This window comes from Ambystoma mexicanum, chromosome 13 (assembly GCF_040938575.1).
Source record: "Ambystoma mexicanum isolate Mex_15411 chromosome 13, UKY_AmexF1_1, whole genome shotgun sequence".
NCBI lineage: Eukaryota > Metazoa > Chordata > Amphibia > Caudata > Ambystomatidae > Ambystoma > Ambystoma mexicanum.
This window is the reverse complement of record NC_090938.1, coordinates 444,810,595-444,837,885: the sequence shown is the minus strand read 5'-3', so window position 1 is coordinate 444,837,885 and position 27,291 is coordinate 444,810,595. Positions and strand designations below refer to the sequence as shown.

The following is a 27,291-nucleotide window of genomic DNA, read 5'->3' as shown; positions in this document are numbered from 1 at the left end:
ATAAGAGATAGGTGGAGAGGGCCAAATCCCAGACAAAAAGACTGCATTGTGTTTCAAATGTGCCCGCAACCCTTCCGGGTGAACGACAGAGTTGGGGAGGCGAGGCCAAGCCTATGGTACTAACCTTGACTCATGAATTACAATGGCAAAACAAGAAAGGAATGCACAAAGGCGGTGAGTTAGCGAGCAAGATGAAAGACCTGTGTTTGTTAAGGAAAGATTGAAGTGGCAACAATATATCTTACAATTGAAGGCTGGACACGTGTGGATGAGATGCGAAGAAAGGCAGATCTGTGGTCAACTTTACAATTACCTATAACTGTGAAGCAGTGATACAGAGTAGTGTAGTGGTCCGGCGAAAGGAATTAGCCCACTCGAAAGTCTCCACGAAAGGTGAAATGTTTGTTTGAATGCCACGAAATAAATGAACTTTAAAAAGCGTGATGATCAAGATTGACCCCGGCATAAGGGGAAGTGCTAAGTGAACATTGAACTCTTTTGCTTATTATATTGAACTGCATAGACCTAGAAACACTGGGGCAAATAACACAAGAGTGCAAGTTGAAGTTAAAGTCAAAGTGGTCCTGTAGGGGTCTATAGTAAAAGCCTGGCACATTCAAAAGTCTTCGACAACAGGAAAAGGACCGAGCCCAACTGAAGGGAACCCCTACAAGTGCTGTGATTGAGAGGTCCGAACCCGACAGAGGGAGACCTACGTGAACATTTACTTTGAGAGGTCCGAGCCTGATCGAGGGAGACCTGTGTGAACATTTGGTTGAACTCTGTACCCTTTTGTTGAACTGTGAAGGAACTTTTGGAACCCTGGAAAAGTGACTTTAACGTGGAAGGCCAGGTGGGCCTCTATCCACATTTTGAACTGCTTTGTTTTGAAACCCTGAGCCAGAGTGTGTCATCCTGTCTACGGGGGCCGTCTCACTCTGTGCTGTCCAACATGTGGAGGGGCGCTAACTCAGCCACTTTGATTCTTTAAGTTCTAACACTGATTTTCCTTTGCATACATATTCTCCTTTGTACACTTTTTGTATAAGAAACAGGGCAGGCATTAGGTTTTTTGTTAGTATAGGCCATTTTGATTTGAGAGAGACTGACTAGGACTGTGATTTCTTGATTATTTGATGGGAGAGACTACTCCCATCTTAGCATAGGGCATAGGGCAAATTAGGAGGTTTTCCAAATGCCAAGAATTGAATAAAGGTTTTGCATATTGTACCTTTTGTGTCAGTGTCATACTTGTGATACCATGCCTCCCTTACATGAGACACATAGAAATTGCTGCAGTAGAAAATATGACAAGGGTAAAATGGACATGTTCAAAAGATGGACGTCGGCTTTGAATAATAATACATGAAAAGCTTGAAAGAGAGAGACCAGGGCTGCAGAGCTGACAGATGCTAGAAATGCAAATTTGTGCATGAAGAAAGAATATCTCTTGCCCAGTGATCAAGAATGCCACAGCAAGAAGCAATTGCAAGGTACAAAGGGAGTCAACGACCATAAGCAATATAAGAAGGACACATTTCGCTTAGATTAAGTAAATGAGCAAACATTTGTGAATGCCAAGTATTGACAATTAAAGATGCAAAGCATATGTGAGACCGAGCAACCGAGTCTCCAGAGGCTGAAGAGGTTTATAACACCTGACATAATTGAATAAAATAGAACGCGAGATTGACAAAATCATAGTCTCTTCACGCATGGTGCAAGAACAGAAAACAAGGCCTATTCATAAGCACAGACGAAGATAACGATGTACCTTAACTCGCATTAAAGTTCCAGAGAAGAGAACATCCAGCAAGCTCAAGTACATAGGGGAAGCCTTGGCTGAAGGCCTGGCTGATGAGAGATGGTAGACTAATTGGGCAAGTGGGCAGTAGTCTAACGTTGTTCTCTGCACCTGGGTTTTGTTTTGCTTACATGCTGCTAACGTGCCGAGTGTCCAAGGTTGAGAGAACATGCCAACCAATCATAAGGGCCTATTCAATGACAAGCATACATTGTTGCAGGGGCCAATCCGCTGCTGTTATGCTGCTATAATCATTGGTATATTTAGTTAAAGGGAAGTTCAAAGTATGCCTACCAGGTAAGGGGCAGGCAATGATGTTACTAACAATTATTGAGGCTATAAGTATATATGTTGCCCTAACCAATCCCTCCCTCAGATAGGTTTTATTATTTGCCACGTAGATTGATGTCATAGCTGACGCACATCGAGGTTTAACACCTTTGTATACCTGAAATGTAGTTGAGGGTGTGTTGGCTATGATTTGCTGTTCCCTACTTTAATCAACTGATAATAAAGTAGTATTTTGCCATATTTTTTAAGTCTGCCTGGTTATTTGGGTCTGTGATAGTTTATTATGGTAATCCCATTGTGCGCATAAGAATGCTCTGAAGTGCTACTGCACAGTTTTGTCACAGAACAGAGCCGCAAGACTTATTCTTGGCCTCAAGCCCAGGGATCGCATTTCTCTGTTGCTGAAATCACTCCACTGGCTCCCCGTGGTTGCAAGGATCAAGTTCAAGTCCCTCTGCATAGTCCACATGGATTTCTGGGCCCAGGGCCTTTACTATCTACAACGCTCTCTTCCTAAATACTCTCCTTCTAGAGCCCTCTGCTCGGCCCCCTCCAACTCTCTGTGGGTGAGACATTTCTCCAAACAGAAATTTGGGGGTAGATCCTTATCCTCTGCAGGTGCCTCCCTCTGGAACAGCCTACCCACCTCTCCCCGTTTTGAGCCGGACCTCCTTAAGTTCTGGAAACTCCTCAAGACCTACCTCTTCTCTTCCTCCGTCTCTCTCCCCCTCCCCTGCTAACCTGCTTCCTCTTTGCTTCTTTCCCACCTTCCTTCTCTTCCCCAACCTGCTCAGTTAAATGACTGGTCGCTTGGAGCACCTGCAGAGCCTCGCAAGGCCCAGGCTCCCCTGCCAGTTCTGCACTTGCCTCTGGGCCTCTGCACTCTGCCTGGCACTACTGTAATATGATCCATGAGAGGGCCAACCACTCTGCACTTAACTCAGGCCCCTGCTGGACTGGGTACACTTGTCCCCCTCCCGCATACTTCCTGTTATGCGCACTTGCACAATCTTGACCTTGAATGTTCTAGGCCTTGCACGTCTGTCTGTCCGGTCCTTGTTCCCTTTGCGCCTTGAAGCGCTTTGAAGCACTTCACCTGTGTATAAGCAATTTACAAATAAACAATTACATTGTAGGGAGCTAGTTGTCACATTATAGGGAGGACTAGCTTCCTGAGTATACAGAGACTGAATGTAGTAAATGGGGGTATGCACAGTTAGGTAGCGTACATGTATATAAAGCAGCATTATAAATGGCGAGAGAAGCACCATTTTTCCCTTTGCAAGGCCTTGCACAGCTCATTGATAAGAAAGCACAGTATTGCTGTTTCAATAGCTTAAAAGGGATTTTTTGTTGGTCAATAAAGGTGTTCAGATGACTGAAAGTGCCAAGGCTGAGAGAAAGGGAGGATAGCTGAAACCACAAGCGTAGGCCTTTCCCATGGATTTTGTTTAGTTAAGCAACACTAGAGTTAGTTTTGTTGCTAGCAGACAGAAACATATGAAGTTTAATTGCCAGGTGCACACAGTAACGTTGCCAATAACACACTAGCAGGATATATCTTCAAAAGCGCCCTGAATGGTGAAAGCTTTTCAATGCACGCACAAAGAACACAGTAACAGGTTGAATGCCTCGAAGCTAAAAGGTCTCACACACTGGCCTCACACTACAATGAATAAGCTATGCATATCATGACCCAATTAGATCGAACACCTGTAGTCAGCAGGATGTATCAGAAGGGAGTACGGGGCAAGCTGTCCAAGGATGAGCAAACTGTCTGGGAAATTGGGGCCCGGCATGGAACGATGAGATATGATATGATATGGCATTTATAACGCGCCTGTACACATGTTTTTCTAGGTGCCACAAGACAAGGGAGGGAAGACAAAGGGACTTGTGCTGAACATTGGGAATGCAACTGTGGGAGCCATTTTTGAATGGTAATGTAAATAAGGAAATAAAAACATGAGTCAGTAAACACATCATCAGTTTTCACCAAGTGCTAAAAACCTTTTCCATTTATCCAAGCATGGTCAAGATGATAATATGGCTGCCATTTCAGAACAGAATCTTTTTTCCTGATTGAAAGTTTAGTGTAATTAGAGCAAGAGTCGTTGGAAGAGAGTTACAGTGGCGGCTCGAATACCTCCAGATTGTTTATACCATATCTAGGTTGTTTAGCCCGAGGTAAGTGTACTGTGCGGTTCTTTGCCTTGAGGGCATGCACCACTTAATTCTGGTTTTGCAGTAACTTGGATGCCAGGGCACAGAATTAATTGCACCAGTGTTGCAATACTATGTTTTGCCCTGCCACGAGTTACCATCACAGTCATCACAGCATCTGGGAAATATTGGAGCATTTTGGAATGTTTGCAAAAGCTGTGGTGCTAGAAATTGTAGATTTTTACTCTTCCCATATAATAGCTGGGGATGCCAGAAAGGAAGACATTGCAGGAATCGAGCATAAGCTAAATATAACCTTGGGCTTGCACTGCTTTCTTACGGGTAAGGCTGTCATTTACTTAACCAGCTACCTCGAAAGGGGCTTTTCTTAATTTGTTCAATGTGGGTTTTCTAAGAACTTTTCTGACCATATTTATTTATTTATTGGACATTTGTGTGGCGATATTGACCTTGTGACAATTCTAATGTGCAAGTGCATGACAAGGTGTTAAGTGCAGGGGGAGGTGGTAGTGGGAGAAGTGCAGGAGTGGGGTACCCCCAAGGGTGGGGGCAGCAAGTGCTGCATGGACCAAGGAAGCATGTGCGAGGGGAAGAGGGGGGCGGAAAGGGAGGATGAGTGCAGTGGACAAGGAGGACCAAGTTGGGCTAGTCCGGGGAAGGGAGGCCGAGGGCAAGTGCTGGCAAAGGACTTGTAGGGGGTGATCTGGCCCCTGTATGACTCTGAAGGGACCAGGCCTCACTTGAGAAGTTTCCAGAACGTAAGACGATCCGTCTGAAGTCTGAGGGGAGGAGCCAACCGAGGAAAGGTATCTACCTCCCACTCTCTACTAGGAGAAACCTTTGACCTGCAGAGAGCTGGAGCCAGAAGACCAAAGGACTCTGGCCAGAAGGTGTTTAGGGAGAGAAAGCTGGATGTAGAGAGGCCCCAGGCCCCAGATAGCCTTGTGGATGATGCAAAGGGTCTTACATTTGATCCTTGCGGTCACCGGGAGTCAGTCAAGAGGTGCAGCCCCTGGGCTTGAGGCCAAGGATAAGTCTTGCAGTCTTCTTCTGGATTAGCTGAAGGGGGTGAAGGGAGGAAAGAGGCAACTTGAGGAAGAGGCGGTTGCAGTAGTCTAGCCTAGAAAGAACAAGGGTTCTGGAGATATTGAGCATCTGGGGAAGATGAGGAAAGGTAGGAGGAGATGGAATTGAAAATAGGACTTCTTGGCAAGGTCCATGATGTTTGGAGAGAAAAGAGAGAAGAGCCAAAGATGATCCAAAGGTTTTTTTCCCTCACAAGTGGGTGAAGGGAGATAACTCTGGGAATTAGGCCAGAGAGTGGGCCGAGGAGGAAGGAGCAGGCGTCCCGATGAGAAGGATCTCTGTCTTACTGGAATTAAGGCAGAGATAATTGGTAGAGCACCATGTCTGAAAAGCAGTCAGGCAGTCAGGTATGAGGGAGGAGGTAAAGGAAGGCAGCTTGAAAGAGAGCTTTGTGTCATCTGTGTAACACTGGAAATGAGGGGAGAAAGTGGAGATCAGGTGGGCCGGAGGGGCCAGGTAGATGTTGATGAGTCAAGGCGATAGTATAGAACCCTGAGGGACGTCACAGGTAGAGAGTGAGGTGGAGGAGAGAAAAGGGCCCATTTGCACTTGGGACGGTCTGTTTGAAAGGAAGGAGGTCAGCCACGCCAGTGCCCATTCCGTGATGCCTAGGGTATCATGGAGACGGTTATGAGGATGGCGTGGTTAACTGTATCAAAAGCAGAAGAGAGATCGAGGAGGATCAGAACAGATGGAGTGTTAGTGTCCAGGTTAGGGAGTAGGTCTTCATGGGTTTTCCAGAGAGCAGTTTCCATGCCTCTGGCAGCCTTAAAACCAAACTGGTGGTGGTGGAGGTAGCTGGCAATTTTGGTGTAGAGGGTCAGTTGGAGGATGACCAGCATCTCCATGAGTTTGCCAAAAAAAAGGAGTGATAGAGATAGGGCGATAGTAAGCCAAGCAAGATGGGTCAGTCAGCAGACGGCTGAGAGAGGGTGCACACAAGAGTGCTTGAGGGGTTGAGGGAAGGAGCCAGTGGCAAATGAGTAGTTGCAGAGGTCAGCTAAGGCTGGAGCGAGAGAGGCGATTTTGTTCTTGATGGTTCTGGAGGAGCAGGGGAGCACCTGTTTAGAGGAGGCTTTCATAGAGCAGACAACTCTATAGAACAGTGGCCACATCAAAACTCGAGATGGATGTTAAATCTCCAAGGAGGTTAGGTGTGGGGTAGGTGGTAAGAAGGAGTAGGACATGTCAGCCCATTCTGAGAAGAAGAGGGAGGACAGTCTGGGGGGGTCTGTAGATGGTAGTGAGAGTAAGAGAGAAAGAAGATGAAACGGACAGCCTACAGATGAGGTTTGAGTGGGGATGATGGAAGCAGGAACCCACTCAGGGAAGAGCAGAGCCACTCCACCACCAGGCCGGGAGGTCCTGGGATTGGAAAGGATCTTGTAACAGTCAGGGAGAAGTGTCAAAATCAGTGACGGAGCTGGCCTTCAACCAAGTCTCAGTGAGAGCAAGGACGTCAAGGTCAAGGTCTTCAAGGAGGTGACAGATGTCAGAGGAGTGTTTGCTAGCAGATTAAGAATTGAGGGTAGGTAGTTGAAGCTGGTTGTCACCTTTGAAAGATTTGCAAGGAGGGGCACAGTAGTGGGGTGCCACCACTGGGGGAATGATAAAGGGGGGATGAGGGAAGGAGGGGTGGGAGGAGAGGGGAGGAAGTTGAAGAGAGAATGAAGACGCCTGTCAAGAAGGTGGAGTTTGGGCTGAGAGCCCTGGGCCATGATAGTGCCATAATGATAGACATTAATGGTGCATTTGGAAGATGCAGAGTGAGTCAAGAGCACTTCCCATCTGGTGCTGCCAGTAATGGGTGAGGAGGAGAAAGGGGAAAGGACAGAAACCTTATGGAGGTCCATAGGTTAGAAGAATGGCAGCATCGATGTAGGTGTCTGAGATGGGCAAACCAGGGTTGGAACTCAGTAGTGCCTTTTTTAGTTTCTTCTTCCAGACTTTGTGAGAGAGGGAGGATAGCAGATGGAGAAGCAGTTAGAAAAGATGGGGGAGACGGAGAGCACCCTGGGGGCAAAGACAAGAGGGGAGGAATGGGGTGTCAGAGGTTAGTAGGGGGAGGGTCAGAAGCACTATGCAATAATAGAATCACACCAGGCAGCCAAGCAGACAGAAATCAGTGAGCTGGAAATGCCCAGATTCACAGAACATTAACAGAGTGGTAGCACACCTACATTCGGTTTTAGCCAAAAGCACTAAAAAGCAGTACAAAATGGTGGATGCACAGTTGGAGGTACACCTAAATTCGATTTTAGCCAAAAGCACTCAAAAGCTTCAATGCAGCAAAAAATGGAGGATGCACAGTTGGAAAAGCACAACCAAATTCGATTTTTAACAGAACACTGAAATGCAGCAAAAAGTGGAGTGTGCACAGATGTAAGGTACACCTTGGGGGCAGAGCAGAATCAGATCAACATGTGATGAAAGGGGGAGGTTTCACACATGTGGCTTTGATAAGGCTGCAATAGTCGGAAATCAATTTAGATTACAGTGCAGGGTACCTGCAAGGTATAGACAGTGAAATGGAAAGCGAGGGAGGGCAGTAAGATAAAGGTAAGAACGTTTTACAAGCCAACCCAAATCACAGTACTCCAGAAGGGTAGGGGGAAACCAGAATCAAGGCAGCAATCAGGAAATACTGACTTAACATTAGTGAATAGTAGCCAGTTAGTAGTAAAGTGTGTGAGGGAAGCAACAGTGTCAATGCAGCCTGGAAGTTTTAAGGACTGCGTGGGGAAGAAGACAGTATTTGTGCGCAGACCAGAGCGAGGTTCAATGAAGAGGGAAACAGGGAACGAGATGTAGTAGCAGGGCTGTGTGCTGCGAATGAACAACCAGGTGGGGGACCTTGCACGCATCAGGAGGAAACGTTGGTGTGGGCAAGCCACAAAGTCATGGGGCCATGGAAAGGATGAGGCGGGAGAGTATGCTGAGGCTTACCAGGTCGGTGGGAGCTCGGGATCATGTTGAAGCCTGTGTTCGATGGTATCAAGGCGGCGGGCAGGAAAAGGGGCACCATCCAGCCCCGGACAGGGCCAAGCAGGGAGACACTGTGAACCTGAGGGGGGCCAGGATAGGATAATGGAGTATCCCTTGACCAATCAGGATTAGATGGGTGGGTCACTGGGCATCTTTAGCTTCCTGCAGCATAGGCAAGGTGCCGTCTGCCATTTTGGAGTGGACACAAGGAGCCAGAAGGCCACACCACTCCAATGGGCTGTTATACATAAAAAAGGCTCAAAGCCACAGCCTGCAACACGAAGCAGACAGGTGCAGGGAGAACCCAAGCGGGTTCAGTCTCCAATTCACGAAAACAATGGTTTTCGATTTTTCTTTTTCTGCTGATGCTGGACTGTGAAATGCCAATACCTCAATTTCGAATGCCGGAATCCTCAGGGCTGCAGTCGGTTGAGGTAGAGTGCTGCAGTCCTCGCAGCGTCTAGGGAAGATAGAAGAGGCCAGACAGGGGGGCACAGTGGCCTTGAGTATGTTACTCTGAGTAAGAATTTGCCTCTAACACTTGTTAATATCATGATGTTTGCCACAAATTTTGTAGCATTGTGCGACAGCGTGAGGCACACAACACATGCACAGTTCTGGGTAATACTGTGCATGTGCTGATTGTACTAATCTTAATTTGCCCCTGAAGCACACTGTGAATGGGGATTTACACAATTCTGCCTCCGGAATTCCCGGGTCACCGGGGTTGTAATGCCCCGGTAATTCCGGGAATCATGGAGGCGGAATGGTAATACGAGTCTGGCGGTAACCTAATGGTTTTTTCGGCTCAGTTACCGCCAGACTCGTAATGAGGGCCTATGTCTTATTATCTATAATTTTGGTTGATGGGTCTTTTGTTTGACCCCAACCGCTCTCCCCAAGAAGTGAATCGACCCTAATACATTTCTATGAGCAGTTGCCTATTGATCGACTACCTAGAGGTTGACCTGTACAAATGCTCGACCTATGTCTAACCCCATAACTCCCATTTGACCCTCACTGCCCTGCCATCGCACCTCCCCCCACACTCACTGATGTATCCTTGTCAGGGGGTTCCCCAACTGAACCCCCTCCTTTCTGCACCCCGTGCCCTGCTGTTTAACTTTCCAATCACACTCACCTCACCCTTGATTCCCCCCACCTTATTGTTCACTGCCACCCCTAAGCCCTGATAAATGCTCCCACCTCACTTCGCTCCTCAATCAGCTCGCCATATCCCCCTCTCCTCCTTACCCGGGCTTCAGAAACGGGTCGGTCAGGTGGACATCTCGATCAGCTGTACTGGTTGACCTTTCAATCCTGTTGACGGGTTTCCGACGACCAGTACTCGAGCAGGAGACGACGACTAGTACTCAAGCAGGAGACGACGACCAGTACTCAAGCAGGAGACGACGACCAGTACTCAAGCAGGAGACCTATCCCTGTGCCATCTCCTAGTAAAGGTGTGCAATCAAGTAACCCTATATTTTTGTAATTAACAATATTCTCTGCTGGATAATGCACTGGTCGGTGATCCATAATCGGAAAGGTTAAGCAACATTCTCATTGCTAGAACTGAATACGCTACTGAAACAAAAGCTATGGAAATTTAATGAAACTACTCATGCTGTTTACTTCACCAAAAGACTAGGTTGGTAATGAAAAATCAAATGTTTTCAAGAACATTACACAAGAGGTTACAGTGAAAAAGTGTAAGCATTTACCTGGCATCCAGAAGCTTGGGGTCCAGGGGAGGGTACATGGATCTTACAACATCATCAACCCTAAAAACCAATAAAAAAGTAGGAATATCTTCAGCAAATACAATCATTTGGAAACATAAATAAGTAGATTAAGGGGACTCAGTGAGTCTGGGGGGGAAGAGGGCTAGCAGGGCGTCCCCTGGAGGTCCTGCGCAGGCAAAGGAGGACAGAAGTCCCCACTTCCTGTCATCAGTTACAGCTGTTTCTGCTCACTGTTTGGGTAAGGGAGACAGTGATTCACCTTCAATTATATGGAGGACCTAGATCTCCCCTTGGTGACATCCTGCGTGTCCAATTCCTAGTTCTTGGTTCCTTAGGTTTTGTGACATGTTGTGCTAGGTCTTGTTACAAATAAATTCACAGATGCCGTCCCTTTAAATTCCAATACCTGATGAGGTAGATGATTCTACGAGCATATGTGTGTAAACGCAAATGTACCAATATCTCCCAACTCCAAGAGCATGGCACTGTAGCATCTTGTTTTCGCTTGTGGATCTCAACTGTACTTCTACTCACAATCCTCTAGGCACAGCCCATAGGTGCATGCAACTGCTTTTCAAGTCGTTGCTGTCAGGCCATAGCAGATTACTACATAGCAATCGTCCTACACAGAGGCTCTGTTACAAAATCCCCTGCCTCATTTTGGGGACTACAGGTGGAGTGGCTGCGGCGGCTGGCTGCCTCCCCGAGCCAGTGGATGGTGAGCCTGGGAATGTTTCTGGCAAGATCCCTGGATGACCCCTACTTATTATTCCACTCCAAATGCCAGGGGTCCATCACATGTGCCAGCAAAGTGTTAACAACCAGATTCATGCAAATGCAATCTGCAGCTCTTTAAGAGCAGGCTAGAAACCCATCTATTTGAGTAACCTCTGTTTCAACAATTTGACTCTCTGCTTCTGTATGATAGTTTCTACTTCTTCTCTACCCCTTTGGATACTTTTTGTTGTTTGTTTGTTGGTTATGTTGGCGCTATCATGCCTCCGGGCTCATTTTCACACGCGGTACAAATAATATAAATAAATAAATAAAAATGCTGAATAGTTTTCCCCGTGTAAACATATGTGTGTACCCTTGCCGATGTCTCAGGGTCCAGTTTTCTATTGTACAGCCTCTTTTTATTCTTGGAGGTCTGTATCTAGTTGGTCTATAAAAGGTTACCTGCCACCTTCTAGTCTACAAATATTCAAAATTGGAGAAATATAATGTGGAAGGTGCTCCTCTGTATCAATGATGCTCCTCACAACAATGTACTCAAACAAAATAGTTTACTTTGTATTCTTTAAAAATTCAACCTTTTGGGTATTATTCAGAAATACAAAACATTAAAGACTGAACAATCAAACAACAACTTAAATAAAGTGTAGTGTTTCTATCAATTATAATTCATTGATATTGCTTATTTAAATTTGGATTCCATTTTCTAGTGATCTAAAGTAAATAATGAGTGTATATATTCACATTCTAATTAGAATTACAAAAAATGTGTCTATTTAGTACTTGAAATGGCATGAAAACAACAGTTTTAAAATTTCAAAAGCAAACGTAGTGCCTAAAGTGCATCCTAGAGTTCAGACAGTTTCTAGTTCACCCTCTTAATGTAACGTCTCTATGGATCGTATTTCAGGGTCATGGGATAAAATACATCTTTGCCAGTTTGCCCCGAACATGTCCATCCAAATGCCCGTGCAGTAACCGTCATGGGCGAAGGAAGGCCATGTTTATAAGTGCACTGCTTGCGTTGTGGAGCACACACCTGGCAGACATGGGAACATGAGATGTCAAATCAAAGAATCGAAGCGCAGCCCACGAAGCTGGGGTTCGCCTACCTCTACAGAAAACTGCTAAAACACCTGTAATAAGAAACCTATTAACCAGGAACCAAACTGCTATCAAAATTCAATCTAAACCCAGGTGGGAGCCCCCAGGCAAAGTCCAATCACGGGGGAGGGATATGCATCTGTGAGGGAACGGCAGGGTGTGGGAGTTTGGATTAAGTTTGCAATTTAAGAGAGCTGAGAGAGAGGTGGCATCAGGAGGCCTCATTACAAGTTTGGCAGGGCAGTAAAAAAGGGGTGGTAATTCCGTTACTGCCTCTTTTTAGGCGGTAATGGAATTAGCTCTGTATTTACCACACCGCCAAACTATGAGTCGAGCCTTAAAGTGGAGGATTTATCAACAGATTTACTGTATCAGAATTACCACTCACGGTAAATCCACCAAAATCCCCATGGACTTCTATGGACTCCAAAAATGGGGTCTAACACCACCAATCCACCACTCGAAATCCTGTGGTAAGTCCACAGGACCAAGTGGTGGTAATGGGAACTGATTTTGCCAGCAATTCAGCAGATTTACCACCAAATTACCGCCAAACTCAGAATAATGCAGAGAGTACCTCAATGAACTTAAATATCCTCTTCTTTATAGCAACTCAAAGGGGCTCATTCTAAGTTTGCCAGTTTCCCGTCGGTATTACCGGCAGGATACCTGCAAACTGCCCTTTCTATGTCTACCGCCCGATATCCCAGTATTACCGAGCTATTACGGGCGGCAGTAAATTCCCATTCCCATGTAGTCCCATAGGACTCCATGAGATGGGATTGACGCAATTACCAGCACTGGTATTACCGCTGCTGGTTATTGTGCCGTTTCTTTGCCGGTAGGGGTCTGTACTCCCGGCAGGTCAGGCCTGCCAGTAGATCCATGGGCCCCGCTGGCAAACCTGAAGTGTGCCGGTCCATATAAAATACTGGATCAAGAATTACCGGCATTTTTTCTGGACCGGCACATTTGTCTCAAAGTATGGGTGGTCTTTCCTTCCGTGTACTGGCCCTCATTTATGGAACGCTACCCGCATACTCAGAGAGATTTCTAATTTTTTTATCCTAAAACCATATCTTTTTTTGCCCCCACATTCATAACAATCTTTATTTTCTGGTTTAACAGTATTGCACATGGCAACTAGACCTTACAGCTGAATCACTGCACCTAGCTGGACAATACACTTAGAGCCAAGAGGACATAAAATAACATATGACAATATTCTGTGACATATTGGCCAATGCCCTTTTCGATATTGATTCTCAACTTCATTAGGGACATCAATGCAAAAATGTAATTTCTGTTAAATCCCTCCCAGCACTGAAATGACTGAACAGGATAATGAGAGGTTCATTAAGGACTGCATCACCCACATAATACCCCACAGCTGCAGGCCAGGAAGATCCTGCCAAATAATGTGCAGAAATGCAGGGTAGAGCAGGATTACTGTAGAGCCATCGTTCGAACACCTCTGACTTGGTTTACATTAGCGAGGTGCCATTGTGCTGCAATGATGGGACTTTCTATAAGGGTTTCCTTTAAATGTAATTGACAACAAGCTTGAAATGTAAGAAGGGACGAAATGCGCAGCCGTTCTTTATCAGTCGATAGTGCTCTATTTGGGAACTGAACGCAAATCATTGATCCATTGATCCCAGATCCTTCACTCATTTCACCTGAGCAATGGATTTGTTTTTGGGCCGTACAATCGATCAGATCTCAATGAAAACAAATATTTTAAAAAATAATATTGAGCCATGCAGGGGCTGGTGATGGGAGATACTGGGAGGTGGCCGAGGCTTTCCCCAGCATTTTGCCTCAGCACTGAATTTAAAAATCGGTGAAAATTCGAAAATGAGATTTTCTGCAATGAAATAAATCGGTGCTAAAAACACATGGAACCTTCTATTCAAATGTTCCAGTGAAACACAAATCTGAAAAATTAAAAAAAAGTAAAGTTTATCTGTGTTTTGATGGCCAACCGTGTTTAAAACAGTCGGTCAGATAGCTCATCAAGTTATGCACTCACGTTAGAGATCTGTGTGCAACCTGCAGTCACAGGCTTGAATCCTCATATGGCTGACTGAGCCGTTCATCCTTCAAGAACTGAAAACCACATACCATTATGTCAAATAATAATGACACCTGTTATTACAGCTCTTAGAAGGGGATGGAATCTAGCACAAAGCACTATTTAAAAAAACAGATATCATAAAATCACATTGAAATGTGATCATTAACCCCATTTTGAATTCCAATATGTCTGCTTCTTGACTGAAAGCAAAGCATGAGAACATTATTTCATACCAGAATCCCTTCGTATAGCTAGAATACATACATCTCTGTAATACACCACGCAGATTTATGAGAGCATAAAAGCACTCCAAATGCTATTAATACGCTAAAAAGACAAACATGATTTGTCAAAAATATACTCTGTTGGGAGCTTAAACCCATGCATCCTGCTAATATTTTATGATTTTCAACTAAACCAATCAGAATCGCCCATGAGCATATTTGCTTATAGGAGCTCTTAATGCAAAGAGAATTTACCTTGGACTGATCCGCTTGGCAACAACAATAATGTCACTTAGACTCGCGGGTGACTTCATTTTGGCACCGGATCCCATAGTCATAGCAACCAGCTTCTCCGTCAAGGTATGACAGATCTGCGAAGAAAAATAAAACTTCACTGAACATGTAATGCATGGAGATGAGAACACTGGATGTAGCTCAGGCACCAACTTCAACCTATGCCTGCAACATGTTTCAGGGAAAAGTGAAGTCATGCAATAGTTGCAACGAGGGAGGCAGAGCGGGAGGAGCTGTGGTGTCTGATGAAGGAGCAAGAAAGGACCTGAGGAATATCAGCTGAAAGAGAGGTAAGTGATACAGAAAACAGATCAGAGGCCTAGCTGCTCCTCTCAGAGAAACCCACTTAACCTACCTCTCATCTGCCGTCTAGCTAACATTTCCCCCCACCTCTACCCTGCCTCTGTCCCTCACTTTCTCTTCCTTCACTCTAGCACTTCTTCCATCATGCTCACATCCCTAACACAGCTGGTCGTACCACCTACCTGCACTTACAAACATCTAAGGTTGGTCCTCAATCTATGTAAGCCCACCCAAGTATTGCCACCGGTGGCACTATTACTTAAAGAATTCCAAGGAATGAAAGGGAACAACTAAGACATTATTATTTTCAGTTTACAAGTCCAGACACGGAGACCAAATTGAAGTTTGTTTCATACTTCCATGAACTAGTCAAAAAAAGAGACTGACCGGTTTCGAAGTCGCTTAAATGGTTATGCACGTCTTCATCAGGGTATACACAAACTGAAAGGAAAGAATTTTTTTAATTACATTTTTCTAATACATGTTAAAAAAATGGAACATAATGAGTCCAGTAGTTAAAAAAACACAAGACAAAGCAAAGAGGAATCACAGTCCTGTAAATCAAAAAATCATGTGCAAACAATCACGTGAATCTATTTGCTTGATTCGAATTGTACATCAAACCTATTATATTTTTAAAGGTGATGTTAGTAGTGACAAGAGTGACTTCATATCATAGACATAGAATGGTAGTACTTCTACAGAAGCCCAAGTCGGGACAGTGTGTAAACATGAACCCGTGTGGGGAGTGTGTCGACAGGATGATTCTGTTTCCTGCCTTAAGAGAGAGCAGTCTTCAGAAGTTTAGAGATGACTTTTGTCCATTAGGTGAATGTTGGACCAGATAAGGCTTTCGTCAGGACACGGAAAAAACGACAGCTTTAGCCCAGGTGTCGTATTTTTCATAATGATTGTGAGATGTCTAAGGATGTATCTGGTAGAACTTGGAGGAGGTGTTCTATGTAGGTCAGGCGATGTATATCAGTCCTTCATACATGTCTAGAGGGGCAAGGATGCCCATAGTGGCTGTTGCTGGCTTCTATAGATCGTAACGTTGATGAAAACCGCTGTAGATTTTACGAGGTGGGCGTTACCGCAATGCTGATACTATTCGTCCCGACTCTTAGTGGTGTGATGGCAGTGTTTTGTGAGTTCAGGACCCTCTTTCCCTCTGTCAGAGCGGCATCAACCATATGGTTGGAAACAGAATCATCCTGTCGACACACTCCCCACACGGGTTCATGTTTACACACTGTCCCTACTGGGGCTTCTGTAGAAGTACTACCATTCTATGTCTATGGTATGAAGTCACTCTTGTCACTACTAACATCACCTTTAAAAATATAATAGGTTTGATGTACAATTCGAATCAAGCAAATAGATTCACGTGATTGTTTGCACATGATTTTTTGATTTACAGGACTGATTCCTCTTTGCTTTGTCATGTGTTTTTTTAACTACTGGACTCATTATGTTCCATTTTTTTAACATGTATTATAAAAATTAAATTAAAAAAATTCTTTCCTTTGAAATACTAGTTTATGTGCATACCTTGTGATATTTGTTTTGACACAAGAATGTGATTCACTGTTGCCTCAACTTAGTCCACATAAACCAGTTCAGTAGTGTGACACCAGTAGGTAGCTTGCTTTGGGAATCCTCCTTTTGTCTATCTGATTTTGGCCACATCCCACAAGTCCCTATCAAAAAAGTGGTCTCCTCGAGCTCACAAAGCTATACTCTGTTATTTCCCATGTATGGACCCCTTTTTGGCTAATGATTTAATGTAGTTCTTCAATTCTGAAGCCATTTGATGAAACTTCCATTCTCAGCGTATCTGTGAGTACCCTCTGTTTTTAATCCACCGGTGGTGATGAGATAATTTATTTAGGGGAACGCTTTATTCACTATGGAATCCACTTAGTTTGAATTTTAGGCCACAAGTAATTGATGGTGCTGTCTCACTGTGAGTAACTAAATTATTAGTTGCTAATTTCCGCATAGCACATACAGGAATGAGTGGTATCATCCTAAAGTGTTGTATTTTTTATTTTGGTCCGTTTGTGTATACCCTGATGAAGACATGCATAACTTTGCAAGCAACGTTGAAACTGATCGGTCTCTTTGTTTGACTAGTTCATCGAAGTATGAGACAAACTACAAATTAGCCTCTTTGTCTAGCCTTGTAAACTGGAAATAATCATTTCTTTGTTGTTCACTTGCATTCTTTGGAATTATTTAAGGAATAGCGTCTGTGCGCATTTGTATTGTATTCTGGACTGTTAGCCAATTGAAATATGTTGATGCGCTTTAATAACTGCACACATTTGATGTGTGTCCACTTGTATGCTTTATTGCAATTTTCAGAATCGAATTGTCTAAATTCCGTTGAGGAAGTGAGATATATATATATATATATATATATATATATATATATATATATATATATATATATATATATATATAGGGAGTTGCTGGGATTTTAAGGACTGCACTTTAATCATGTGACAATGTTGTATTTCTAATTGCGTGTTTATATACCTATTGTGCTGTCTAGATCATGGCTGTGTCCTTTACAGAACATTTTTTTTTGCATAAAAAAAGAATATTTAAAAAGAAACATGTGACTTTTGCCATAGATCTCCCTTTTCTGCATATATATTTCTGCCCCTATGGTCTATGGCGTATAGGGGACACCTGCTCTTCAGCGTTTTTTAAATTCATTAGCAAAACTGCAGGGTCAGCTAATAGCCCGTGTCACAGATAGGTTGCAGGCCTCTCATAGTGGGTTTCCGTGAACTATAAGCTGTTAGCACTCAGGGGTGCGGATTTAGGCCTTGTCCCACAGAAAGGATATTTTCTTCTGTGCAAGTGGTGGTTCCAGGCTTGCTGACAGAGTGCAGATATGCAGCGTTTTAGGATGTAAATGGGGACACCGCACAGCCTTTGACCGGGATCCCTTCAAATGTCTGAGCCCATGAGCCATCTCTATCTAGTGCATGGTGGCATGATCATGCAGTGGGACAAGACTGCACAGCTCAGCCTTCCCAAGAAAGTAAATGAACCATCTCTATCTAGTACGTGGTGGAATCGTCACGCAGTGGGACAAGACTGCATAGCTCAGCCTTCCCAAGAAAGTAAATGAGCCATCTCTATCTGGTGCATGGTGGAATCATCATGCAGTGGGACAAGACTGCATAGCTCAGCCTTCCCAAGAAAGCAAATGAGCCATCTCTATCTGGTGCATGGTGGCATGATCATGCAGTGGGACAAGACTGCATAGCTCAGCCTTCGCAAGAAAGTAAATGAGCCATCTCTATCTGGTGCATGGTGGAATCATCATGCAGTGGGACAAGACTGCATAGCTCAGCCTTCGCAAGAAAGTAAATGAGCCATCTCTATCTGGTGCATGGTGGAATCATAACGCAGTGGGACAAGACTGCATAGCTCAGCCTTCCCAAGAAAGTAAATGAGCCATCTCTATCTGGTGCATGGTGGCATGATCATGCAGTGGGACAAGACTGCATAGCTCAGCCTTCCCAAGAAAGCAAATGAGCCATCTCTATCTAGTGCATGGTGGCATGATCATGCAGTGGGACAAGACTGCATAGCTCAGCCTTCGCAAGAAAGTAAATGAGGGCTATTATAGCACTCAGAATCCATGCACCCTTTAAAAACCTGGACAGAGATAGACTAGTAACCAGAATAAAAGGCTAGTAGAGATAGCGGAACCTGGGGACAATGCGCTGCATTTAGGCTACCTGCATCGCTTCCACAAATGCTGCCCAATTAAGCAGAGTTGCATGCCCGAAATGATGGCGGTGCAATGCGGCACTGCCCTGAAAAGAAGAGCTCCCACTGAGACAGACCTTATGGTCACTCTACCTCACATACCTCACAAGGCAGCCTACACAATACTCCCTCTGGCCCAGGCATGGATGTCTCTGTTTTCACTACTACCTACTAAAGGATTACCTTCCCAAAGGTAATTATCATATTATCAGAGCCCCCAGCAGGTGAAATGACCATGAGAGACAACTCATTGTTTAAATGTATAGACACAAGAGGGAGAAAGAGAGGCACTGCTTTACTGGACAAGACCTCAGTTACACATTAAAGGACCAGTGTGCACCTCTCGACGTTGGGAAGAAGGGATCGTCAGGTGTCGAGCAAAGGCACTTATAAGATTCACTTGGTAGCCTATCAAACCCAAAAATAGAGAGTGCCTGGAAGAATGGAACAAGTATGCCAGAATGTTAACAAGGGTGGATGACAAAGAAAGTCTGATACACATAACATGGTTAAATAACCCTGCGCCAAAGGTTCTTACCCAAAGGGTGATAACCCTACCATAACCTACAATTTAATGCTGCGTTTGCAAAAGTGATCGTTCAAAGAAATTCTCTAAATGGCAATGAACCAATTCCCCAGTTGAATCAGTCCACGGGCTCTGAGACAGCCTGTAGATGTCTGGCACAGTGCTTGCTTTGCTGCCCTCCCCCTTCTGGATATAACAAAAGGAGGGTGAAATTAAAGGAGGAACTCTACCAAGTTGTTCTTCTGCAGACTGAAGGTCAGTCTAGGAAAGTAAATTAGAAAATGACAAGTGCTTACGCATACTGTTTAATAAAGAAACATCGTCTGCACCCAGTGCTTTAAGTGGGCCCCGGCTGTCTCCAAAAAGTGGGGCTGAGCCGGGGCCCTGCCGGGGCCCCCCAATTCCACCACAACATTGGCGTGGCCCATTATCCCGCTGCGGCCGCAGCCTCGGCGGGAGATGTGCCGGCCATTAAGTCAGGCAAGCTGACAAAAGTGACAGCTAGCCACAGCGACGCTGTGGCTGGCTGGCACTTCTGCCAGTCACTGTAAATTCCTCTGGTGAAACCTCGCGCAAGGGGTCACCAGCAGAAGTTACTGTCCTTTTGTTCCCCCCTCCCCAGGTCACTGAGGCGTCTTTTATAAAGCCATCGTTTATAAAGCTTTGCCGACCGACGAAGACGCCTCAGGCTTTGTCCGAAGACGCCTCAGGCTTTGTCCGAAGACGCCTCAGGCTTTCTCCGTTGTCAAAGCTTTATAAAAGATGTATTGAATTGTGCACTTTTCAAGCCATCTTTTATAAACATAGAAATGTTTAAAAAAGATGGTTTGAAAAGTACGCAAACCATAAGGTATGCACACAAATATATAAATGTTATATATTTGTGTGCGTTCCTTACTATGGTTTGTGTACTTTTCAAGCCATCTTGAAGTAAACAAACCATAGTAAGGCACGCAAACAAATATATAAATGCAAGCATTTATATATTTATGTGCGGACCTTAGTATGGTCTGTGCACTTTTCAAGCCATCTTTTATAAACAGAGAAATATGTAACATATTTCTATTCATAGCTCTCAACCATTTGTGTTGCAAAGGCGGGTGAAATCACCAGATTTTGTTATTGGCAGATGAGACGCCCATTGGAATGAATGGGCGTGCAGGAGGCTTGGCGGGTGAGTCAGCCCTTTACAAGGCGGGTGACACCCGCCAAAAGCGTGTGAGTTGAGAGCTATGTCTATTTATACAAGCTGTCTTGCATAGTACATAAGCCATAGTAAATTACGCATACAACTATATAAATGCTTACATGCATTTATATATTTGTTTGCGTACCTTACTAGGGTTTGTGTAATTGTTTAGGCCATCCCGCAAGCCATGCCCCCAAACGAGGCACCCCTCGATTTCTTAGCTCACTTAAAGCCCTGACTGCAACACAGTGTTTGCGATTATGTACGCCTCGCCCATATACTTCATATAATGCATGCCTAACTGTAAAAAGAGGACCAATTGCTCAAGCACTGAGGAATTCCTGGAGAGCCATTGTCTTCCCCCACAGGACAAAAAGAGGCACTGTGCGCATGCTCCAACGCAGTCCCGGGGTGGCGGGAGACGTAAAAAGACGCACGGGCGGCCATTGCCTGCAACCGTTCCCCTGTTCCCGGAAGTAGGTGGAGGCAAACAAGGGTTACATTTTGCATTCTATTCAACGCATTGTGGCGTATTACAACATGTCAATTAAAAAATCAAGTTACCTTCAGAATTGCGATGCAGTGGGAGACCAGACCTCTGAAAAGAAAGAAAATACTTGTGTGATTTAACGGAACTATGAGGGGTCAAAAGAACCACAGCAGTTTCAGCTTAGAGTTTCACAGAACTCTGAAATTACTTTCTTCCTCTCATGTCTCTACCGAAAGTTGCTTTTGATGACGCGTCAATGACATTCCTTGTAGCCAGCATGTCGTAGCCGGCAGGTCGTGACAGGCGGGTATTCCGCAAAAAGTGTGAATCAGGCTGCTTGTTCTGTCTGCCCATAGTGCGCAGTTAGAAGCGACTAAAGATTTTATTGGGGATATACAGTATGTTAAATAATTAACTGACTGTGAGGGGGTCCATCACTCCATTGGGGTTTGAGAGCCTCACAAAATGTATATATATTATAGGTATGTGCAAAAATAACCGGGAAAAAAACGAATTGTATTTTTGTTCGAATTTCGGCTGTGCGAACATTTAAAAAAAGCCGAACATTTCGAACAAGAATACCATTAGGTGCCATTATAGTGAACAAGGCCATAATTGCACCGGGTGTTGCTGGGGTGTTCCCTGCACGCAGTACAATAACGTTTTTGTTTTTTTTAAAGAAAAACAAAAGGACCCTGCGGTGCTGGTTCCCATGCACGTGCGTGAAGGGAACCGGCGTTGCCGAGGGATGGCAGAGGCGGCGGCACACTTCGATGTGTGCCGCCAAAACGTAAGTAAAGGTGTCGGGGGGGGTGTGTGCGGGATGTCGGAAATGTCTGGAGAGAAAACCGAAAGTCATTTTCATTTCAATGACTAGGTTTTTTCTCCCTCGGACATTTCATTTTCGATGTATTCATGGAAATCCTATATTATAGAGCAGAGACAAGGTGAGTGACATGGGCCATAGGAAATCTGAACATTCGTGTGCTAATAACATTTGACTTGCATGACCAGCCTTGCAAAATGTCAATCTTGGGTTTATTAAGCTATGTAAAATGTAGACAAAGTCAATTTCCTGGAGAAAAAGCTTTGCATTAGGGCTAATTTGCATAACCACAATGCTGCTGTTTGAAATTTTTTATTCGAATAATAAAGATATTCATTAAACAAATACATGCAAAACAAATCACGCTAAAAACAATGCATTGATGCTATTAAAATACACAGGTGTTCAATACAATTTATATCCACATGTCACAACATAGTTAAAATGCGGGCACCAGACTTCTCAAAAAACCCACAGGGCTAATTATCAAGAGCTCAAGGCCTCAAACCCTGGGGATCTTCTCCAATCCCGTCCACCGCTGTAAAGGACCTCCGATGTCGGCGTTACGTGCCTATCTCACTACTCAGACCAGTGAGGCTATACATCCGCTTGTTATAACTATCCAGGGCTTCTATGATAGAATTGTACCCTTTCATACTCTTTCGCCCCATATCTAGCCGGCCTCAGCTCTTCTTCATGTCTCGACTACTCTCTTTACCAGTACCTTCAAGCATATAATCTGAAGAGCCTTCAGATTCTCAAAAACGTGTCTAATATTTGGTCTTCGCCGCACCACCCGCACCTCTCCTTGCTTAGCTGAACCTCATTGGCTTCCTATTAAGTGATATTGTTCGCTGCTTGTGCAAAAATTGTCAATTTCACCCTTCCAGCTTTGACCTTCTTTCTCTATTTGTCGAGCTTCTTCAGGGTGGGGGAGGGCTTTCTCTGTATTGTCTCCTATGCACTGAAATTGTCTTTTGTGGTGTGTTAATTCCACTTCTTCTTACCTTTTCTCCTCTGCCTTTCACTGCTAGTCAGCATTGGCACTTTCCTCTATGGGGGCACTAGTGCCAAGAAAGCACTTTGTAGGATACGTGAGCCCAAGAATAGAAATACAAATAGAAAAGGGAAACACAATTATTAAGCAATTCTTTGTGACTCGAGGCACTTTACTCATGCGTAAAGGGCACTTTACAAGTGAGAGTAAGTGCGGTTTTTGGCATAACTGGAAGGTTGCTTTCTTTGCACCGAGTACATCCTTGTCATGAGTGATGGATCATTTCTCTTACATTGTGTGGAACTGCACCCAGAGAGAGGCCTCCCCAGGACTGAGATTCAAGTCGAAAAGCAATGCAAGGTGTGGCACTCCTGTCAGAGGTGCTTCTTGCACAGAGAAAGCCTACTCTCTCCGTACATATCTTTTACCTTGCCGGCAAGTATCATCACATTTCATTGGCACTTTAGGCGAGGCCCGCCCCTCCCTTTTCCTGCAATATTTGGAAGGGGCTTTTAGGGCTGCCTTGCCCGGGGGGCTAAACCAAAACTGCATAACCAACAGTGAAATATAAAGCAATGTGCAACCAGGCTCGGACTGGCCTATAGGGCAATAGGCCCCAGGCCAAACCAAGAACACAAAATTCTGAGGTGGGTCAGTTTTTTGGGTCAAAGTGGGCCACTTTTTTGGCCAATTTGGACCAGTTTGATAAGTTCTTTCACTCTGCGGCTAGTAGTTTTGACCAGTGTTGCTGAATAAATAATCTTTAAAATGCACAATTTGCATCACAATTTATCAAAATACTCCCCCTTTGCAACTATTCAAACAGTCTGTCACAAAAGGAATGATTAGCCATTTGCAACTGTGGGCCACTTTTTAATTGGTGCCCGAGACAATTGTATGGCCCAGTCCGACACTGTGTGCAACATCCCACCTCAAAGTGCTGTGAATGGAACCGCACACAGGCGGCATGCTGTTTTCCTCCTCTGCTATCTGTCCTCTCAGTAGGGTGGGGCGGGAGCATTATAGACAGCCTCAGAACATGACCTTAAGCACTCGACACACCAAGATAGCAGCCTGCTTTGATACATTGCCAAGTCATTGTTTTCTGTGCACAGGAACCCGTTTTTATCACACAAAGTCGTAACTCTGGAGCTGGTGATTTGCGGCATAGATGCCGCTGCAAAACATGCTGCACAATGTGGAGATGGTGCGTGCGTGTGGGGGGGGTGGCTAACCCCTTAACTGCCCGGCTATTATGCAAGTCTATGCAAAAAGAATGAGCATACTCGTCCTTGGCACTTAATCAATGTCCTATAGTGTGCTACAGAATGTGGGGCACACTAGAGGGCGAGTAAAGACTCACTCGCTCTCACACACCCTGGCACTCTTCCACCTGCAAGGGCGGAGGGCTGTTGATCCCACTCAGTTCTCAAATCCAGCCGGGTTTTCAGAATGACCAACACATGTGCAAATAATGCCCACATATTTCGTTCTATGCATATATTCCACAAATGCAGTGAGCCGTGCATACTGTGGTGCAGTCAGGGTGTTGCCTGAGAAGCTATGCCCACACTCATTGCACCAGGGTCCAATCTACCACCCTGGGCACAGCTCCTCTGAGTTTAGAGCTTCTCTTGACAGCTGATGGTGCATATGTGCTTGTGTGATGCATAAAGAACACGTTGCACAGTAACATGACACAAACCTGAACGCCTGTGTCAAAATAATTACTGCACGACGATGCCAATCACACAGGCTCATTCCAAGTACGACAAAGCCTTGCAATGATTACAACCCATTGGGGAGGACTTCAACTCAGGTGCGACCAGTGTTTGGCTACTGACAGGCTATTATGCAAAAGGACAAGCATATTCGTCCTTGGCACTTAAGGGGTTAAGGGTTACATTATATTGCATCCTGGTACTATTTATGAATTGTACAGGAATGCAAAATAATATGTGCCCGCAATATCAAGGCATACAGAGTATGACTTGAAAGCTCTGTTTCAGCATATCTTTGCAAATCAAGAGTGTGAACGAAATGGATAGCTGGCAGAGAAGAGCGCAAAGCGGTTCCTTTGCAATACTCGGTTCACGATTTTCACACTCACCGGCTACTTTGCCTTATACTACTGTGGTGTGGCTGAGGAGGAGATGTATATGTGAATGTATGTATGGGAACGTAGCCAGCGAGAAATCCAACACGATCATCGTGATTTGGAGTGTTTATCCCAATGGGCGTGGATCGCATATGTGTAGCTCTGCGGAGATCTGTGTGGAGCGCACATGCAAATGTGCTACTTCTTGAGGACTATTGTGCTGGGTAACAATAACATTGGTTCTTTGCAATAATAATAATAATTGTTTATTTATAACGCACTTAATACCCAGAGGTTTTTCTAAGCACGGACCCACGGATCCAACATGTATTTTTCCGCATCATATAGCTTCCAAGAGGAGCACATTGCCCCTTAGCCATCCTACCGAGACTCAACGCATTGAAGAGAACCTGTGAGAACGCAATCTTTGGTCTGGTTGATGGACCGTGAAAAATAAAATTAAATATAGATCTCCCTAGTTATATGGCTATCTTTGCTCGATGGCCATTTAGTGGGATTCTGGCACATCACCTGATGAAACAATAGAGAGCCATGCATGGTGTAGCATGGCTTTCTTGATACACATTTAAAAGTGGTACATTTGGTCCACTTACATTTGGTTGTGGTGTTACAATATTTATGAATAATATGTAGAGGTGATGGGCTGTGCAGGAGTAAGGAAAGGGGGTTTCAGGGTGCAGGGAGGGGAAAATGGGGGAGGCATTAAAAGAAAAAGAAAACAAAATGTAACAACCACATTTAGGTCAAGCAAATTTACCACTTTGAAATGTGTGTTGTTGAAACGACAAAGAACATTTGTTAAAGAAAATAAAAAGGACTTTTGCTGTAAAACAGGGAAAACTACACCAAACCCACAGCAGTATTTTGAGCGTGAACACCTTCTCAAAACCTCATTGGTGAATGCGTATTCTTCTGCCCATGCGGGCTGTGGCCAGGCGTGAAGTTAACTGGGGCATGCCATGATGTGTGTCTTTTTACAATAGGAATGCTAATAGTGATTTAGAGCGACTTTTTTAGTATGATTGTACATGTCTATTGCAAAATCCTTTTGGGCAGAAGGTGGGAGAAAAACTTCAGAATCTTACGAAGCATCTTCAATCCAATCTTCATTTTCTAGAATATCCTCAATGTTGGGATTTGTTATCACGACATCATCTAATTCCAACTCAGAGGGCTCCGACTGGGTTTCCATGGCACCAATGAGATCGATGGTAGGTCTGTAGGGAGAATGCAAGACATCATTAGAAACCTCGCGTGTAATGTGGCCATTCCCTTCACCTGTGCTGCCACTTACTACAACCCCTCCAGGCTGCTCTGCAAACCCATGCATGCAGTCATTGCAAGTTAATATGCGGCAGAATCAGGTTTTCAAAAGGAGATGGAAAAAAAGGTTCAATGTTCTCATCATCAGAGACAAAAGTCAAGTCATTTCACCTAAAGTGATGTCGTTGAATATTGGAATGTGAAAGGCCCTTTGTGGTTGCTATGACTACCCCTATGGGTTTTGTGAAATGGCATCAATGTGTATATATATATATATTAATTTAAGGTATTTATTGTTGACTTGTACACCACCAACTGCAAAAAAGGTGTAGTAGCATTTGTTTACATGACACAGGGATTACATTTGCACTTTAATCACATACTGCCAAAGTACTGTATTTTGCTGCTTTTTAAAATTGCCAATCTCGATGATCGTGACATTGCATTTTTATAATTATTTAGAAGGCAACAACCCAGGGATTACTCCTCAGATGAGCCATTCAGGAACACCTTTCGCCTGAGCAAATGTGTGCGAGTATTAGGCCACACTGAAACACCTGACGTACCTCACCACCTCTGCCACTAGCATACGGCTACTACCAACAAAAAGAAATCCGGTATAGCTGGCCACTCATCGATTCTTCAACAATAGCACTCTATCGCAAACCACCAACAGCGCCCACCCATGTGCCCGACCTCTTTTTGGGTTGCTTAGTCGAGCCTAGCCAGCCACTTCAGTTCTAGACTGGCGAAAATGCACACATGCATCTCCAAATCTAAAACCCTTAGAACCTCCAGCACATTGACTACGGTCACCAAGGGTGTTCCTACCACAAAGCGCGTTGAGGCCATACAAATGGGAAAAGAGCGCTATATAAATAACCAAATACAATACAATAAACTGCCACAACGACTAAATATACATGGGGCAGTTGGATTGGTACTATTACAAATGCAAAACAATAAAGATGATGCATTTCTTCTATCAATTTGCAAATAAATGTTGCAGTGTTAATATTCAATGCAAATTGAAAATGAGCCAGCTTAAACAATTGCAAAATCAGAAAACACTTAAGATGTATTCTAGAGGCATCTGGGTGAGATGAATGTTTTGTAGATGCCAGAAGCACAGCAAGAAATCTTCTGCTTAATGGACATGGGCCAGGTCTGGATTCTTGCGGAAACACATTAAAATAACCTGAACATGCACCCGGGACAGGTTCAGAATGTGCAAATGTAAGTCACACAGCAACCACT

General features: G+C 44.4%; 1 protein-coding gene across 2 annotated transcripts in view; it reads right to left on the bottom strand.

Annotated features, from left to right (window-relative positions):
• TMEM98 (transmembrane protein 98) overlaps positions 1 to 27,291 on the bottom strand; it is a 418,722-nt gene that overhangs the window by 76,334 nt on the left and 315,097 nt on the right. For both annotated transcript variants that reach the window (XM_069634076.1, XM_069634077.1), the window contains exons 4-7: positions 25,857 to 25,988; positions 20,904 to 20,937; positions 14,491 to 14,606; positions 10,075 to 10,134 (exon numbers count right to left, since the gene is read on the bottom strand). In XM_069634076.1, the coding sequence (XP_069490177.1) occupies positions 10,075 to 10,134; positions 14,491 to 14,606; positions 20,904 to 20,937; positions 25,857 to 25,988 (342 nt within the window). The remainder of the gene's footprint in view (positions 1 to 10,074; positions 10,135 to 14,490; positions 14,607 to 20,903; positions 20,938 to 25,856; positions 25,989 to 27,291) is intronic.